This window comes from Anser anser (assembly GCF_964211835.1).
Source record: "Anser anser genome assembly, chromosome: 5".
NCBI lineage: Eukaryota > Metazoa > Chordata > Aves > Anseriformes > Anatidae > Anser > Anser anser.
In genome coordinates this window covers 56,970,253-56,982,541 of record NC_139725.1, presented here as the reverse complement: position 1 = coordinate 56,982,541, position 12,289 = coordinate 56,970,253, and the positions used below count along the sequence as shown (strand labels likewise).

Sequence of the window (12,289 nt, the reverse complement as noted above, 5' to 3'; positions counted from 1 at the left end):
CCAAATTTCAAGGCAACTCTGACAGCAAGACATGAATGTGAGACTGATGGCCAGAGGCAAGCTAGCACTTTTTTTCTAATACAGCCCTTATATTTTGGATATGCTGAATTGAATGGAGCTACAGTAAAGCCACGCGTCAATGAACACGAAACTCCTCAAAGACCAGTGAGGCAAGCGTCATCTCAGAAGAAATCACATCCAAGACTGAATTTTTAGAGAAAAGAGCCAGTGATAAAAGAGAGAATGACACAATCCTACACAATTTTAGACAGAAACAGCCAAGAGACTAAGACAGCCAGGTTCACATTGATTATTACCCTGTAATCAAGAGAGATGGAAGGGCTATCAACACTGACACCAGACAAAGGGGAAGGACTATATCACACTTGAAACAAAGAACCAGATGATTTGGATTCTGTTCCAAAGACTATCACAGACCTCTACTATATGTTTTAAAGGATTAATACAAAAACTACTGCATACATCAGAAAGTTCATCATTTGTCTTTCATTGGAGCAAATACTCTACACAGTTTAATTTTGGGCAGACATGTAGATGAAAAAGACCACTTATTCACTAAGTAATGACTAGACTCCATGGCATTTTGAACGCTGAGGAAATTAAGACCCTGACCCAGCCAAATATGTTAGCACAGGCGTAACTGTAACATATGGTACCTCCTTAGAAATGAATGGATGTGTAGTGCTCATGTGTTTATAGTGATGCTTTGTTAGCATTCAATGCTTATGCAGTTGTCAAGTTTCAAATTAAATAGAATGACAAGGAAAAAACAGAAAGAATGTATTAAAAAGCATATAAAATTTTAAAATACATGAGCTCAAGCTTTTTTCCCCCCAGAATAAGCTCAGACTTTGTCTGTATTTTGGGAAAGTGCTGGCACTATAGGGGAGTCCATTCCATAAACGTTGGTCATATTCTACATTACAGTAGTATCATAATCCCTAAATGAACAAGCAATTTGGTCTTTAGCAATAAATGTCATTATATCAAATTTGAATAGACACTAAATATTCCCTTGAAACACACATTTTTGACAGGCAACATGTAGCCAGGAAGTTAATTTTGTCCAATGTTCACAAAATGGCGTATAACAGCAGGTTAATTACATAACTATGCTTAGACATCCACCATTCTGAATTAAGAATTCTCAGCAAGATATTACAAAGAATTCATATTCAGTTGAAGGCCATTTTCCAATGAAATCACTTGTTTTTCAACTACAATGTAAATCAAATTACAGAAGTCCTAGTTCAGAGCCAATATTTTTCATGGATTTAATTGTAACTGACAGATATATAACCCTTGCTAAATTGGTTTACTGTGGGTAGTTCTTACAAGCCTTTCATATACTGCCACTACCAGTGGATGGCAAATTTATATGCAAAATTGCTATGCTAGCATAGACCATTTAGCTCCCCTGGGAGAACCTAAAAAAAAAAATCACTTCTGTATTGTACTCTATTAAAGAAGAATTGATTCTCCACTCCCAGGAGACATGAAGAAAACTATTTTATTTTTAAAAATTGAAAACAAAATAGAAGAAATTGTGTATTTTAATCTGATCTTTCACATTTTTTTTGTTTAAGCAGCTCAATGCATTTCAGCAGGAAGGTATGAACCTTGTCCTACACAGGTCTACATACATGGATTGAAGAGTACTTAGTACGATACGTGATTTATATCAGAAATAACACTCTAGTCATTAGGAAACAAGCAGCAATAAAGATGACAAAATTAAGTACCTATTTGTTATCCATCATCAAACCATTCTAAGAACCAGTGAATGGGACATATAGCACACTTAAGAAAACCCTACATGATCAGTAAATCATATTAGCAGTACCTTAGCTGTGGCTTGGTAAAGCATAAATGAAAGTAAATGTCTAAAACACACAAATGGAGACCAATATGTATATACCTGTCCAAGAAACACGTCTGACAACTCAGGTTCTCTTTAAATGCTCCACTTCAATTGTCTCACATAGGAGGCTTCTGTCATTCTAACAAAAAAAATTGACAGGATCCTTGAAAGAGACAAGCACTTAAAGCTGCTGTTGTAAGTGATGCAGTATTATAAAGAATGAGCTGAATAGAACTGCAGAAAAAACATTTTGCATGAAAAAGGCTTCCTACCATGCTAAAGAAAAATAGCAAATTAGAATGCTACACAGCAGCCACTGTAAAAAGGATGTCTTTTTTAATACCACAATATGATAAATTATCTTAAGTAGCACATTAATGTCAGGAATTGAGCATAATCTAACTTCTTTCCAGTGACAATATTAAATGGCTTTCAGACGTCTTTCCTACTATTCTGACATTAAATTTAATAACACCCAGAGAGACCACAAAAATGATTCAGTTACAAGAATCATACTGTACTGGATCATTGCCTTTTAAGTAGGATTCAGCTAAATGATTTGGACTCTGATGTTTTTGGCACATTCAAGACAAAGGTATGAAATTTGCTATGTAACATTTATTAGTAGTGAACATAATTCCTCTCAGCATTCAGTTTGTATTGGTAGTAGGATTTCTGTACATGTGTGAGGGTTTGATTAAGGTTGATCATACAAAACACGGGTGCCAGAAAGACCCACAGTTCCAAACATTATTTATTTTAAACTTTTTTCTGCTTGGTGTTCCTGAACGCGGAAAAATCCTGCAAGCACCTGGAAGAGTATATAGTCTTTTGCACTCTTAGTAAAGAAAAGTATGCAAAAGGTTAATTAAAGATTTGAATCACAGGACAAATCTGCACACTCCTGATTAAATTATGATAAGGGAAAAATTGGTATTTATGAAATGTAAAAGAAATTAATAAGACATTTAGTACTCACATTCCAAGACAGTACTTGAAAAAATAAGAAATTAGAAATTGCAAAAGATACACATAGGATCTCTGCTGTAGTAAGTCACTAACAACAAAAGTTAAAAGCAGTATTTCATCACAGCAGAACCGTATGATATGCATGGAGATGATAGATTACGAACAACTCTAGACCTTGGGCTCACATCAGTAATTGTGTTCAAGTGGAAGTTCTGGCCATCACAGTCTTTTCAGATTCCTGCCTCCTCCAGCAGTTCTGACAATACATAGTTACTGCCTGCTATAGTCACATAGCAAGAGAAAGCAAGAATTCAAACCACTTCCTTCCCCTGAACACCCACTGAGCTCACAAGTTAAGACAGGGTCCCACAGTGACAGGACCTGTCAGCCGGACTGATTCCAAATCACGACGGAAACAACCAAGGTAGTCCTGATGCTGCCTATGCTCCGTTCAGTGACTTACTTAAATTCAGCTGTCCTCTACCTCGGATCAGAATAACTCTTATTCACGTGTTTAACTCTGAAACCAATGAAAAGGCCTTAATGCGTGGGAAAGTTCTCCATTGAACCTGTGTTTTGGCCATAAAGAAGTTTCTTTATCAGGACAAGCAAATAGTCATGGTAGGGCAGCTTTGAAAGTGCGCATCAAATAAGGAACTTAAACTTCCAGGTACAGATGTTTGGAGAAGCCTTTTTTTTTTTTTCCAAAAGGAGTTTAGGTCCAGGCCTGTACTGGCAGCAAAGCACACCATTGCTGCTCCTGCCTGCAGGGGAAGAGCTCTCCTCTGAGAAGGTCCTCTGGAGATATTTACATGGGAGAGGAGTGGAAGTCTTTGTGTTTCTTCAGTTCTTACCACATTCTTTAATAAACTTCTTGAAAGTTATTATGGTAAGGAAGAAAGCCAGTAAAGGTAAACACAACCAGTGACTTATTAAAATAATATGGGCAAGAAGAGGAACGTCTTTTTATCACATACTGCTAAGAGACCCTTTACAACTAAAGTTGCTTATCCTTCTTGCCTCCTGAACGGTCAATAAAGCATTTCTTCAGAAGCTGAGACTCACGGTAACAAACATAATGCTGTAGCTTCCATGACGGCTGGTAAAATGGGTTACAGTCATGCCTGATTTCCTCACAACTTACCATTTGTGCACACAGAGTTAGACCTGCTTTTCCTTGTGCTAATTAGCATTAAACTTCATCTGCCTCTTTATCATCTCAATAATTCCAGTACCATGAGATGTTTTTACAAGTCTTCAGAGTCAGATTTAGCTTTGACTAGTCTGAATAGGTAGCTACACCAGAGGGCTGGAGAACCTCTCCTATGAAGACAGGCTGAGAGAGCTGGAGACCTTATAGCAGCCTTTCAGTACTTACAGGGAGCTTATAAAAAAGGAGAATGGGTTTTTACATGAGCAGACAGTGATAGAACAAATGGTAATGGTTTTAAACTAAAAGAGGGGAGATGTAAATTAGATATCAGGAGGAAATTCTTCAGAGCGTGGTGAGGCACTGGCACAGGCTTCCCAGAGAAGCTGTGGATGCCCCATCCTTGGAGATGTTTAAGGCCAGGCTGGATGGGGCCCTGGGCAACCTGATCTAGTGGGAGGTATCCCTGCCCAGGGCAGGAGAGGTGGAACTGGGTGATCTTCAAAGTCCCTTCTAACCCAAGCTGTTCTACAATTCATTGAAAAATACAAGGAAAAAGAAAACCAAAAGGAGTGTAAAGTGAAAAGCTGTTAGAAGAGGAGGGACCAAAAAGTAACAGCCTTTTTTTTTTTTTTTTTTTAAAAAAAGGCTACATTGTTGAAGTTGTTTTACAGGTAAACACTAATTTATCAAGTTGCAAAAGAGGAATAGGTAAGATGTTTAAGAGGTACTGTACATTTTAAACTATGGGTAAGAGAAGATGCCTTATTACCTTATATTTTGGGGAGCATTACAAATAGTAACTAGCAGACCCCGTCACCACTGCATGCTCTAGATCTTAACTCAAGAACCAAAGGGCTGATGCTATCAGCAGAGAGCTCTTATCTCTAGCACGGCACTTCACAGCACTGTGCAGGGGTTTTCCAAATGGTGGTCAACAAGTATGTGGTGAGAAGTCCACAGCTAGAACTCTGGGCCCAAAACAAACAGCACCTTCAATAACGTTTTCAGCTCACACAGCAAAGATATCTGAGGGTCAGACAACTGCCTGTTGATCCATAAAAGTCACCCACACTGCCAGCACGCCATATGTGGACATATATATATATTCCATAATGAAGGAGAAGATCACACAACTGAGCAGGTGGGCATATCCCTGGTCTGTGGGTTGGCACAAGTTCCTGACCTTCTCCTCTGCATTCTGGTAGAGCTTTTCCCTTTGAAAGCCCTCTTCTGTGCTCACTGATGAAAAAGGTAGGTAGACCACACGACCCAAGGCATATAATCTTCTACCATCTGGGATTATTCGTTTGATCTTCACTAGACTTTTTTGATCTTTTTGAAGACACCAGGAAAACCAGTTTTCTACGTGGCACAAGTCATGGAGATAAACTCCACTGACCATGCCCAAAGCATAGGAAAAATGCTAAAGTCCCTTGCTTACACATAGCTGTAAGCACATGAGTGTGGTGAGGTGCAGAGACAGTTCTTTGACCTGCCAACACAGGGAGATATAAGCATGGTTTAAAGGTCTTCCTAAGCCAAAGAGCCTCAGAAATGCACTGCTCCGTCATTCCTCATGTCATAGCCAAGTGCTAAACCTCAGGGAAAAGAGGCAGGCACAAGTGGGCTCTGCCAAAACATACACACAGAAAGGATGTTCCTTAGCAAACTCTTCTTCCACCTGAGAACCTGTACATTACTGTCACGTTTGCTGCATTCCACCATTTAATACTGCACCCTTTTTTCTAACACACTTTTAAACACAGGAGCAGAAAACACAGTTTCATCGGTACTTCCACCTGCTTAAAGATAGCATCAGTTACAGCTTTGTTTTCTATTTATCACAAACTCACTGGCTTAAGAGAATACAGAGTATTCTCTGAGAGCAACAGTGTCAGTTGCAAGTATTTAGGCTGATGATCTCTGTGTTAATGCTAATTTATATGGTTAGTCAAGGTGCATGTTTTAGCTTTCCTGTGCACATTAGGTACTTCAATTCTATCTTCAAATGCTAATCTCTTGTAACCTATGTAAATAAGTATTCAGACTCTGTCATGTGGGTGATTAAACAGTTATAAATATGAATAAAGCTCTAAGTAATTAGGTTGTATTTTAATTAATTTTAAATAAAATTAGCATGAATGTTACAGTTTGAAAGGTGCTGGATTTCCCAAGCTAGAGAGACATCTATTTCTCTCCTGCTACTTGATTTCCACAGAATTACTTCTGGTTTACACTGACATGTGAAGCAGAGGGAAACCAAGCACCCTTGCCTATCTCCTTAATCCAAAGCAAACAGACAGCACCAGCAGCTGAGCCTTGCCGGTAACTGAGACTACTTCTGACAAAGGCGACACCTGTATGTGCATTGGTTTTGCACCAATGAAGTCAGAGAAATTCTGTCTCTAACTTGAACATAGGAAAGGACAAAACAACCTTTGTCAATATTGCTGTCAGTGATGTTAACTGGCTTCAGTGAAGCCAGTACGTATGCACTGAGTCTGCTCTGAGGCTGCAAACATTTTCCAAAGTCAACAAATAACAGCTCTCAGGCACATTCAGACAGATGTGCCTCTCTCTCTCTCTATCCCAAGACCATTCTCTTGAGCTTATCCAACCTTGTTCTAGGCTGAAATCTTCCAGCCCCACTAGAATTACTCTATAAACCTATTTTAAAAAAATGAAATACAAAATTACCTTTCCAATGCCAGGGTTGTCCTTGATTTTGGACACAGCTCTCAGAAGGCATGGTGGTGCTGGGGGAGGACAGAGCTGCAGGATGCCACTAAAGTTAGTAGCATAAATAGAGAAGTCATGTGTGTGTGGCAGGGGTGGATGGTATTTCTTTCTCTTCGAAGACAGGTTAAGCTTCTGTGCTGCTCTGTATAAAAGTAATAGCAAGAAAGGACAATGTTACTAGGTGTTAATGGCAATCTGGACCAGACAAACAGATGTTCATTGGCATCATTGCCTGTTTAACACATCAAGTCATTGTGTTCTAACCTGATTTCATAAGGAAAAAACATCAGGAGACTAATAGAAGGAAATTTGGGTAGAAAAAAATACAGGCAAATTATTCAGTTAATTTCTCCCTCAACAGAGGTTCAATTATAATCTAACTTCCCTTCTTCCCCCCAACAGCTTAACAGCTGAATCCTAAAATACTAAAATCTCACTGACATCATAAAAAGCTGAAATAATCCCCTTGTCACTGGCAGAACCGCATGGATCTTACTGGTGATAACATTACAAAAGTGATGCTTTGTACACTACAAGTTACTCAAGACACAGAAAGACACTCCAAGTCAGCTGAGCCTAAGACCCTATCTTGTTGGCTGCACTGAAAACCCTTAGATAACAGAGAATTTCCTTCGAGACAGATTGGTTTTTCCTCCTCAATTCCATTCTTCCACATTAAAAGGGAAAGCTATTACAGAGACAAGCTTTAATGTTCTAAATGATAATGATCCTGCTTTTGAAATGCAGAATTTCAAAACAAAAAAGATGAAGAAGGAAAAATTAAAACATGCAATTAAAATTGTAACATTATTCCATATGATTAAGAATAGGAACAAAATCATTTTTTTCTGCTGTTCCCCACCAGCAACACCAAACATAGCAAGAAACAAAACCAGAACCTGGACTCTGCATCAAAACCTGCATGGGACAAAACACCCTGCAGAGGTGCACGGAACAGAAATTTGTGTTAGTGACACTCACTGGGCAACTGAGGATGGCAGTGATGGTGAAATCTCAGCTCTGTCAAAGCCAAGGAGAGTTTTGTCACCTGAATGTATGTGATTTGACCCTGAGACTGACAGTACATAGGCCACCCTCAGATACATATCATAAAAGAATCCAACATGCTATTCTTCAACATCATTTTGAATGACTGTTAAGCCAGCAAAAATGCAAAGTGTTATATTACCGGTATCTGTGGGTGACCTGAGACCATGCCACTGATGCCAACAGGTCTTCAGTAGGAGCAAAGCACTGTTCTAGCCCCTGCTTGCAATATAAAAGCCTTTCCCTTCGGATAAATCAGTTTAGAAGTATATGACCAGAAAAGTCTCTTTATACAATGGCTACTTTGTATTTTCATCATGCCCTTCAGCCCAAACTCTCGAAGTACTTTTCAGTGATAATGAATTGGCATCACTATCTGTAAAGTATTATAATCGAAGACACATGAAAAAACTAAGGCAGCGCTTTGCAGTCATCCCCAATTCAGGGTAAATCTAGACCCCTAACCTTGCCAGGAATGTAGTGATGATGCAGCCTCAGGCTGCCTCAGTTTAGTAAACCGATCAGAGAAGGAAACTCTTCTTTCACTTATATTTATGGCAGGTCAGAAGCAAAAAGGAGCACAGAGCAGGAGGGGACAGTTGCTTCCAGCAGCACTACTTGCTTCAAGTGAGTTACAGTACAAAGAACTGGTTGTGTCCAAGGAACAAAATTACTCACTTGGGTCAGGATTACACAGCTAAGTACAAGGGGCAGGAGTCAGAATACAGCTCTGCATAATTCCCAGCCTGAAGCTCTACGTTCCCCGACCTGTGTGTTAAACTCCTTTTTCCTTCAGCAACATCAGGAGCTGTGGACCCCCAATGCGCTTCCTTCTCCCTCTTCAAACACTGCAGTATTTAGAAGAGGACAAAGACTTGTGTGATGAAAAGATGAGGCTCTACTTCCAAACTCAGAGGGAGCCAGAAGCCACTATCTTGTGAGGGACAAGTTGGACTCTTGCCTCTGAGGAAAGAAACAGCTTTTGACTCCTTCTGCATCCTGAAACCAGCAGGAACCGTATCCTATGGTGAAGCAAAATACTGCAAGCATGAATTTACACAAAACCTCGGGCTTTCAGTGGCAATGAGAACTGATTTCACTGCCTAAACCCCCAAACCCCTTGCTAATACCTCTTTCAGTTTGAAAACATATGCCTGAAACAGGACACCAGGCAAACAGTTGCACAACTTCACTAGGGTTGCAGCTGCACATTAAAACCTTAATGCCTCCTAAATATGCAGCTTTATTGTGCAGAAAAGTGTCTCTAACTGTTGGTACTCTCATTGTGGAACTCAAGACAGTCATTACTTTCTCTCTCCAAGTACCAATTAACAATTGTGGTTATTATTTAATCATCTTGTTCATTAATATGAAAGGTAACGTTTATTTCCTTGTTTACATGCTATGATCCCTTGTTGAAATGATAAAAACTCCTCAAGAGAACGTCTTCAAAGTGCAATCAAGATATACATTAAAACCTGATGAAATAATTATTCCTTCAATAGATCTGGCTGAAGGAGTTCCTCTGGGAAACATGTAAAAGAGAATGGGATACAAAGAACAAATTTACTCAGGATTTGTTTATTCAAGCACCTAACTAAGCACTAACCGTCAGTAAGCAAATGCACCCAAAAAGGCCAAGCTAAGCAAAACACATAAATAAACAGAGAAGTCAGCCTTATTAAATATAACATCTCTCAAAATAGCTCAGTAACACAGTTTTGGACCATTGTAAGATGACACCAAATCCACTACTAGTTATCTTAACTTCCCCACCAAGACAGACCACCTTTCAAACTGCTTTACTTCCATCAGGATTCACATGCTTTCTACAACCTCCACTGTTCAAAGGACAGTGCCATATGCTAGCTAAAGCAATCAACTGCTATTGTGCTGATAAATCCTCTTCCTATGAGTCTGGAGTGCCACGATGTACTGAGGAATTTGGCAAAGGGACTGCAGATGTCCATGTGGGATAACAGGAAACCGAAAAAGCAGAGGAACTGAAGTAGATGTTGTAGAAAATAATCGCTGCTTTGACAGGCAACAGGCCAACAGCACTAATAACAATGTGTGCAGTTCATATTTAAAAAGCATCTCTTCTCAAGTAGCAGTGCACAAAGCTTAATTATAAGCTCTCTGTGTTTGAATGCAAGAATCACTTTACCTGACATCAAAATGGGGTTGTTTCTCATCACAGACATCGTGCACTAGCAGTACCAAACAGCTTCTTGGGTTTGTTTGTTTCCTAAAACAGGAAAGTTAAGGAGCCAGTGGCAAGAACAGAGCAACTGGTGCAAAACAAGATATAACTATCAAACTCTAGACTGTGAATATGAACATAAGTAGCTGTCATCTCCAGTTCCTATAAAAATCACAGTCAGTTCTTTAACTGTTACAAAAGCCAGCTGGGCAGCAGCCTTTATATGCTGTGCTTGGGCTCCTGGACTGGTCCAGGCAAACAGAACCACAGAAGGGCTCATCAATCCTTATGCGCTTCTTGCAGCACCAGCAATATACTTGGTGGTATCCCAGCCAAGTACTCATTAGGCCAAAATACAGGCCAGGCTGGTTTGGACATGGGCCCAACCAAATGAAACAAAATCCAACTGCATAAAACTCCTTACTTCAGTAAAAATCATGAGAATACGTACTTAAAGGGAGCCACTGCGGGGACGCTCCAGAGTGCTGGGTTTCCTACAGGCCTTATCCAACAACCCATTATTGAATTTACACCTGAGTTACCAATCCTTTTTTTCTCCAGCATTCCTTTCCTCAGGTGGAATTTGTCCCATGACCACAGGCAAGGCCAAGCTCTCGTAAACTGGGCCCTTTTTGTCTAGCACCAGAAGGGCACAGTCTGGGATCGTACCAGACCACTTTCTGTAGATGCTGTGCCTATTCACATCTCTTCCTCAAATTTAGTCTCCCACACAAGGCCTTTAAATCCACCTCTCTCTCCATGGTAGACTGCCTGAACTCCTGCAATATCATTTTTTCTTCCTCGCATGGAAAATTATGACCACTAGAGAACAGGATGCAAAACTTCAGTGTTACAGTAATTTGTTTTTCACAAATACACATTTTCCACCTACCTTAGGTTTTGCCCATTCAACCTCCTAGCTCACTTCCATGAAGCATTCTTGAAAAGAAAACTAAGCCTTTCTCTCTTATGCCCCCTTCCAATTAAAGCTTCAGAGACACCCATGTATATTATTTTTACTTCTAGCTGTGAGATCTACTATCTACATTTTGCTTAACTCTTTCCATCTCTAATAGAAGATGTCTTTTAAGATGCTCCAGAGAGTTCTCTTCTCATAGCTAGGTGTCATGGTAGAAAATAAAACTAATATATGGCACATGTAGGAGCACTCAAATATCAAATGACAAGTGACAATCTGTAACCTGTTCTTTAGCCCAACACAATTTACAGATTACTAGATTTTCTGCCATGCATGGATGAGACCAGTGAGGAAAAGCATGGCCAGATCAATTACATAATGTTCAGCATCTAGGGAATAAGACTGTGCAACAACAGTAGCTACAAAGCCTGCCCATTAAAAAGAAAAAAAATGAATTTTTTATTTTAAATTCTGTTTGTGTAGTTAATGCGACATTTCAGATACTCTGTTGTACAGCAAGCTGCTTCTAGCTTACATTCACTGTTCACGTTCTGCGCATTATAGCTGTGAAAGTAAACAGCACCATTTAAATCCCTAAAGAACAGTGTTCCTTCTGGGCATAATTTCTCCATGAAAAAGAAAACTAGAATTTAAACTTTTACAACAACGCAAACTTACAGAATCCCACAAAGTGTTAAGCAAACATTTATTAAGCTACATAAGGAAGAGTGATGCAAAATATAGTCTGAGACACATACTAGAAATGAGTCAACTGAGACAGATGCAGAGGATTTAATTGACAAGGTGGGCTTGCAGACAAACTGACACAAGTCAGAAATAGAACTGGGAGTCCTGCTTCCAATTAAGCTCCACTGACAAAATAATAAAAGAAAACTTCTGCACATTCATTTCAGCATGAGCCATTACATATTAACATAGCTTTAGCATTATTAGCCAGCCTTATCTTTCAGAGATCGCTGTCATTATTCATATTGTGAGAATCCTTAGGGGTTCGCCAAGCAGGTCAAGGCCAAAGAAATGTACAGTCCAAGCCTTAAATATCCTGAACTTGAGTTTACTCGAGGGCACACTCAGGAGTTTTGGCTTGACCTTGACAGATATCTCAGGACCAAACCTTAGCCTGATTCTGAACCCTCCACAAAGTTTGCAAAATTCTGGGTGCAGGTTTGCACTGGGCATCAGTCTGTGCCCTACAGCAGGACTCTTCTGAACTTTCCCAGCTCCCAGCCCAACACAGCCATCACCCCTCCATCACATAACCAAGCCTTTCCCACTGCAAGCCATCTCCAAAAGAAGCAGTGGGAAAGTCAGTCTGTCATTGTATCTGCAGTTCCACTTATTGTTTCCTTAATTACT

General features: G+C 39.7%; 1 protein-coding gene across 5 annotated transcripts in view; it reads right to left on the bottom strand.

Moving 5' to 3' along the window:
• The window catches only part of KIF26A (kinesin family member 26A), a 98,405-nt gene that overhangs the window by 21,535 nt on the left and 64,581 nt on the right, over nucleotides 1–12,289 (bottom strand). For all 5 annotated transcript variants that reach the window (XM_083839432.1, XM_083839433.1, XM_083839434.1 and 2 more), the window contains one exon: nucleotides 6,702–6,885. In XM_083839432.1, the coding sequence (XP_083695558.1) occupies nucleotides 6,702–6,885 (184 nt within the window). The remainder of the gene's footprint in view (nucleotides 1–6,701; nucleotides 6,886–12,289) is intronic.